This window comes from Dasypus novemcinctus, chromosome 10 (genome assembly GCF_030445035.2).
Source record: "Dasypus novemcinctus isolate mDasNov1 chromosome 10, mDasNov1.1.hap2, whole genome shotgun sequence".
Classification (NCBI taxonomy): domain Eukaryota; kingdom Metazoa; phylum Chordata; class Mammalia; order Cingulata; family Dasypodidae; genus Dasypus; species Dasypus novemcinctus.
Window position 1 is genome coordinate 11,883,505 of NC_080682.1, and position 7,397 is coordinate 11,890,901.

Below are 7,397 nucleotides of genomic sequence, written 5' to 3' on the forward strand. Positions count from 1 at the left end.
CTGGCGGAAGTTGTTGCCAGCGCGTTGGGATTTGGGGGAGTGAGTTCCGGTGGAGGCGGGAGTGGTGATTTTTTTGTCGGTCCCGGAGAGGCCCGATGGCGGCGTTGGATTCGGATGTCGAATCGCTGCCGCGTGGGGGCTTCCGCTGCTGCCTCTGCCATATTACCACAGCCAACCGTAAGGGGTGGATAGTGAGGGGTGTGGCCGGGGGCTTTCGTCTTTTGGTCCCAGCGAAAGTTAGGGTTAAAGGTCGTAGTACCTGTCAGGTTGGTTTTTGCGGTCCCTCACCTCCGTTGTCAGAGGTCACCGCCCGTCCGAAGTCTCCACGACGGAAATTCATTATTTGCTCTTTAACAGTCATCTATTGGGCCTTTGCTCCGTGCCTGATACTCTCCTGGGCTCGGGTCGAGGAAGGGGATTTAGAGGGGAAGGAGCTCATCATCCAGATAGGCAAACAGTTTCACTACTTCTGTAGCTAATGTTTGGAAAACTATGGGATGATAGAGACGGCAGTAATTGGGAGCCAGGGAACGCCTTACAGAGGAGCTACCCGAAGGCAGGGAAATAGCATGGTATGTTTGTGAGATTCAGCATGACTGGGGCATAGAGTGCCTGTGAGGAAGAGGAAGAAGATGGGTTAGGAAAGTAGACAGGGTCCTTGTATGACAGTGCAAGGGGCTGAGTGAGATTTCAGATTCTGCCTACAAAGTCTGGAATCATGCTCTTTCCTAGAGTCTTCCATTCTTCCCTTTCTCTGGATGACACTGTCACCATTTGTCCAGTAGGGCAAGCCAGAAACCCAGGAGTCATTACATCTTCTCTGAGTCCATATCTACCTTGATGACACCAAGCAGCAGGCTTAAATACAATAAAAATAATAAGAGCTAAGTTTTTTCACATTTCCTGTGTACTTGACACTCTGTCAAGTGTATGTATGAATAGTTTCTACATGGGTAGGTACTGTCATTATTCCTTATTTTATATCTGAGGAAACTGAGGCACACAGAAGTTAAATAACTTGCCTCAGGTCTCACACAGCTTGATAGAACTGGGGTTTTAACTTGGACAGTGTGACTCCAGATCCTGCACTTAATAATCACTAGGAACCCAGAGATGATCTATGGGGAATAATCCAGGGTTCTGATTTATTAAGTTCTATATATGATGTGGATAAGATGCCTGTTAATTTCTTTACAATTTGTAGATGCTACTGTACCTAGCATTTATGGATGGTTTAAGAAATATTTGTACTGTAGCTGCTTCTCCTGGGAACCACTTTGAGAGAATGCGCATGTAGACAAATGGCCAAGAGAGGAAGGTGAAAGAAAGGAGCCAGGACTTTTCTTATTTAAAGGTCACACTTTGTATAGCTTTGAAGGGTCAGTAGGGTTTGCAGAGAGCAAAGGCAGGGGCAGGTATACTGAAGAGTGATTTGATGTTTTGTCTCGTATTTGTCTTTGCAGGGCCCAGCCTAGATGCCCACTTGGGAGGCCGGAAACACCGGCACTTGGTAGAACTACGGGCTGCTCGAAAGGCCCAGGGACTTCGGAGCGTGTTTGTCAGTGGCTTTCCCCGGGATGTGGATTCTCCTCAGCTCTCTGAATACTTCCAGGCATTTGGACCTGTGGCCAGTGTTGTCATGGACAAAGACAAGGTAGAATGAGTGGCTTTGGGGATGAAGAATGAGTCTGGTGTGCTACATCCCAAAAGGGACATGAGTGAGAAACTGGTACCTTGTTTCGACTGGTTCCTAATGTGGTTTGTCCTTGATGGGACACCACAGCACTGGGCTAGTCCAGCTTTGCAAGCCCCTCCCCTCCTTGGATTTTATCAATTCACCAGAATTAGTCAGTAAGGGACTTGTTTGTCATTGTTTTTTCAATCAACTTTTCTTTCTTTAAATATGTAACGCTTCACGAATTTACGTGTCATCCTTGGGCAGGGGCCATGCTAATCATCTCTGTATTGTTCCAGTTTTGGTATGTGTGCTGCTGAAACGAGCACTCAATTTTTATTCACCAAATATATTTATTAGGTGTCAACTTTGTATTAGGCACTGTGCTTAGAAGTGCATTCTGTGTAGTGATTAGGATAGAGGTGGTTCCTGCTTGCACAGAGTTTACAATCTAGAGGGGGAAGTAGACAATTAAATGAGCAATTATAATGAAGTAGGTGCTTTGAGACTATACTGTTAGGGGACCTCTCCTAAGCCCGCAAAAGGCTGGTAAACCAGTTGGCAGTTTATTAATTTACACTGAGAGATACTGAGGTTATCTGGGCAGAACACCCTGCTCTGTTGTTAGTGCTAGACAAACAAACTTGTTCTTTCTCGTGTTATATGTATATTTTTTGCTTGCTTTCATACAGATCTTTTGTTATTGTCCCTTCAGTCTCTGGACAAAGGTTACTGTTGAAGTGTGGCGCTCTTTGATCATGCTGCTGTTCTGAGGCCGCACTCTGGTTATGGTTATATAGATGCGGCTTAGGGGAGACCCAAGCTCAGCAGCCCAGGCCTTCTTTTAGGATGGGATCTGTTTTTTGTTAGCTGTTGCATTCAGCAGCCCAGCTGCAGTGCCTTAAACAAATGGGCTTCATTTTTCTCATGTAACAAGAAGTCCAGACCTAGGCAGTCCAGGGTTTTACTGTCTTCCTGCTCTGTCATTATTGGCATGTGGCTGTCATCTCCATAGTTGTGATAATGCTGCTGCCCCATTTGCAGGCAGGAAGGCAGGGAGAGGCAGAGTACAAAAGGCTAGTTCCTGCTGAGTCTGACCCCTCTTCCATACTTTATTTCTCAGGAAAATACCTTTTCCAGAAGGCCTCCTCAGTAGATTTCTACTTATACCTCATTGGCTTGAACTCCATCAATGGCTACTTCTTGCTGCAGGCAAGCCTGGGAAACATTTTTTTTTAAGCTGGGCAGCACAAAACAGGACCTCCACTGGGATTCAGTTAGTAAGGAAGAAGAGGAAAAGGCAATTGGCAGTACCTGCCCTAGGTTACTTCTTCAGAAAGCTCAGTGTTCCCAATTTTGTTGATATTTATTTCAGTTAATATCAGTGGGAAAGAATGATCTTTTATTGTACTTGAATTTCCTATTTCTGAGGTTTCTAATAATTATAGCAATAATGATGAAAGTCTTTATTGGGCAATTACTATGCACCAACTATGGGTTAAGTATTTTACGTACAGTGTCTCATTTAATCTCCACATTTCCTTGAGGGAGATCTTTACTGAGAAATTGGAGATTTGGAGGTGTAAGCCCCTACTTAGGAGGCACTCACAAGTTACTCAAGCTCTCTGAATTTCAGCTTAATTTGTAAAATGGGAGTAATACCTAGTAGCAGGCTTATGAGACTTAGAAATTGTTTTCATAAAATGCTTGGATTTTAATAGGCTCTCAATAAATGGTACCTAATGATGCAGATGGGTGGTATTAAGAGGAGAAATGTCTGGGACACAGGGTTTTTTTGTTTTTTTTTTTTAAGGAGCTATGGGGGATTGAACCCAGGACCTTGCACATGTGAAGTGCATGCTCAACCACTGAGCTCTACCTGCTCCATGACACAGGCTTCTAAATCTGCTAATCTCACCCTCCCTAATACTTTCTGGGGGTTCTTGAGAGGCATGGATGCACAAAGACAAGACCAGGCAAATGGACACCTAATTTCTGATTGGGCCTCTGTGAGTCCTCAGAAGAATTGCCTGAGCCAGGTCCAAGTGGCTGCCTTTTGCTCTTAGCATCCCTTTGGTTCTGCTTTGCTCTGTTAGGGATGAAGGTAGATGCGAGGGTAGGTAGAGTGCCCTTTAAAAGAAAGAGGGTGATTTGATTCACATAGCTTAACATTTACGCCTTTTTTAAAGCACACAAGTCAGTGGTAGTATATTCACAGAATTGTACAATCATCGTTACTGTTTAATTCCAGAGCATTTTCATGACCCCAGAAAGAAACCTTGTACCCATTTTCAGCTACTCCCCATCTGCAGTTCAGGCCCATCTGCCCATTGGCTGTTCCCTGGGCCCAGCCTGCCCTCACTGACATTAATTAACCAAGCGGCAGCAGTGCTCACACAGTTTCCCTAACCGGTTCTCCCACAGTCCTCATTTTTATGTCTGAGTCATCTTTCTGTCATTCTGTTGGAAGAAGCCTGAGACTTATAGTGTAAAGGCTTCTTCACTGGGATCAACCTTAAAGAAGTTAAAGGTTTACCACCAACAAATACTGGTTTCCTTACTATACTAGCTTGTTTGTCCCTTTATTCAATGATTCTAACTAGCAGCATGACCCCCTAAGAGTGATATTAAGAATGATAAAGGTGATGGTAAAGCTTTTGTTTTTAACCAAAGAGGGAATGGGTTTTAAAAAGTTAGCAAATGTAGCTCTAGTTCATATGAAACCACTTCCGAACTCTGGATACAGCCCTATATCATCAGGGCAAACGCTGAAAATCCTACTGATTAAGTCATGTTTTATATGATTCTTCTTTTCATTTGAAACCATTTCTTGAAAATAAAATGAATTCCATGAGTTGCCTACCTCCTCTCGAAGCCAGATGATTCTAAGCCAGTTACTTCATTGACTTCTTATAATGTAATTTGCAAAAATTTTCTTCCATTCTGTAAGTTGTCCTTAAACTTCCTTGGTAGTGTCCTTTGAAACACAAAAGTTTAAAAACTTTTTTGTTGAGGTGAATTTTTTTTTTTTTAAGATTTATATATTTATTTTATTTCTCTCCTCCCCCCCAGTTGTCTGTTCTCTGTGTCTATTTGCTGCGTGTTCTTCTTTGTCTGCCTCTGTTGTTATCAGCAGCATGGGAATCTGTGTTTCTTCTTGTTGCATCATCTTGTGTCAGCTCTCCCTGTGTACGGCGGCATTTCTGGGCAGGCTGGAGTTTCTTTAGCACTGGGCGGCTCTCCTTACGGGGTGCACTCCTTGTGTGTGGGGCTCCCCTACACCAGGGACACCCCTGCGTGGCAGGGCACTCCTTGCGCGCATCAGCACTGCCCATGGGCCAGCTCCACATGGGTCAAGGAGGCCCGGGGTTTGAACTGCGGACCTCCCATGTGGTAGATGGACGCCCTAACTGCTGGGCCAAGTCTGCTTCCCAAGGTGAAATTTATATAACATAAAATTTTGAAAGCGAACAGTTTAATGAGTTTTAATACATTTGCAGTATTATGCAACCACTTCTATCTAGTTCTAAAACAAAGTAAACCTTGAACACATTAAGCAGTTACTTCCCATTCCCTCCTTCCTCCCCAGTCCCTGGTAACTATCAATCTGTATTCTGTCCTTTGGGGTTTACCTATTCTGGATTATTTCATCTAAATGGAATCATACAATATGTGACTTTTTGTACCTGGCTTCTTTCACTGAGCATAATGTTTTCGAAGTTCATTCATGTTGTAATATTTTATCAGTACTTCATTTCCCCCCTTTTTTTTTTAATTAGGCAGTAATGTCATATTGAACTGGTCTTAAGGTCTGAAATAAGAATAAATTTTTAATTGCTGGAGAACAGAAATAATGATAGAAAAAGGAGAAAACATTTCCTTCTTCCTTTAGTAGGTTTCTAGCACTCTGTTATTATTTAATGAAATACAGATGAGTTAGTCAAGATCCCTGGCCTTGAAGAATTCCGTCTGAGGGAAAAAGATATGCAAATCAACAATTTTATGATAGCATTATAAGTGTTACAAGATGCTATTAATTTAACACAAAGGAAAAATAATCAGCTTCTGCTTGGGGAGCTCTGGATTTTGAAGGATAAATAGGAGTTTGAAAAGTTGGATAGGTAGAAAGAGCAGTCTAGGCATTGGAAACAATGTATTGCAATTCCAGAGATAATGACATTGTATATCTTGTTTGAGGGTGTGATACATAAGGAGTGTGGGGTTTGAGATGAGTTGGGAACTAAACTTAAAATTAGGCTATATAGATAAACCAAGGCAAGCTACTTCATTGAAAAAATATATTAAGGTACTGTATGCTTCATTGCTTTTTATGAAAAATTAAAAATTTTAGTAAATTCGAACTTCTCTTTTTTCTTTGGTTGCTTGTGTTTCAGGTGTCATATCTAAGAAACCATTGCCTAACTCAAGGTCATAAAGATTTATACATATGTTTTCTTTTTTTTTTTTTTTTCTTTAAATATTTATTATTATTATTTTTAATTACATTAAAAAAAATATATGAGGTCCCATTCAACCCCACCGCCCCTGCCCCCCACTCCCCCCACAGCAACACTCTCTCCCATCATCGTGATACATCCATTGCACCTGGTAAGTTCATCTCTGAGCATCACTGCACCCCATAGTCAATGGTCCACATCATAGCCCAGACTCTCTCACGTTCCATCCAGTGGGCCCTGGGGGGATCTACAGTGTCCCGTAATTGTCCGTGAAGCACTATCCAGGACAACTCCAAGTCCCGAAAACGCCTCCACATCTCATCTCTTCCTCCCGTTCCCCACACCCAGCAGCCCCCATGGCTACCGTTCCCACACCCATTCCACATTTTCTCTGTGGACATTGGATTGGTTGTGTCCATTGCACACCTATGTCAAGTGAGGGCTTAGATTCCACATGGGTACTGGATGCACTCTTCCCGCTTCTAGTTGTAGACACTCTAGGCTCCATGTTGTGGTGGTTGACCTTCTTCAACTCCATGTTAGCTGAGTGGAGTAAGTCCAATAAGTCAAAGTGTAGGAGCTGAAGTCTATTGAGGCTCTGGGCCTGGGTGTCATATTATCATATGTTTTCTTTTAACAGCTGTCTTGGCAACCTTGTCAAAAATAGTTGACTATAGATGTATGGGCTTATTTTTGGACTCTAAATTACTGTAGGGGGGACCTTTTTATAAGCAGGATGATGCTCCAGGTTTACCACTGGAAAAGGTACAAAAGAATCTGGACTTTTGCTCCAAATAGTCCTATTTTCCCTGCTGCTGCTAAAATTCTACTTTAAATAAATAACAGTATGGCCCAATGAATATCAATAACTCAATCAAATCAGAGCAGCAAGGCTGTCATATTACTGTTACTCCTAGATGGAAAGTTCCTTGAAGATCGGAATTATGCATTTATATACATTCCTGGTACCGTGTTTATTATGTGGAGACTTAATAAATATTAGAAAGTTTAATTAAGCCATAAAAATTAGGGGATGCATTCTAGTATAACCAGTGAGCTCATGTCATGGGGAACAGTAAGGGACAATGAAATTGGTAAAATGAGATTTTTCAGAGGCAACGGGGATGAAAGTAAAATGTGCAAGATAGGAGGAAATTGCTTTTCTAAATATGTCTCAGTTGTTATGGAAACAGCAGGCAAATATTCCCAGTTTATGGGAGAGCCCCCATTTCAGAGATTTTTGCCCACTGTCAGACTATGTGTTT

At 42.3% G+C, this 7,397-nt stretch overlaps 1 protein-coding gene and 1 non-coding gene across 2 annotated transcripts in view; one reads left to right on the top strand and one right to left on the bottom strand.

Annotated features, from left to right (window-relative positions):
• The first annotated feature begins 20 nt into the window (after nt 1-20).
• Nucleotides 21-7,397, top strand: part of TUT1 (terminal uridylyl transferase 1, U6 snRNA-specific) — a 13,058-nt gene continuing 5,681 nt past the window's right edge. The window contains 2 exon segments of the mRNA XM_058306186.2: nt 21-177; nt 1,464-1,654. Coding sequence (XP_058162169.1) covers nt 96-177; nt 1,464-1,654 — 273 coding nt within the window. The 5' untranslated portion in view covers nt 21-95.
• LOC111759682 (U6 spliceosomal RNA) lies at nt 1,898-2,004 on the bottom strand. The gene has a single exon (XR_002793586.2). It is a non-coding gene; the product is annotated as a U6 spliceosomal RNA (small nuclear RNA).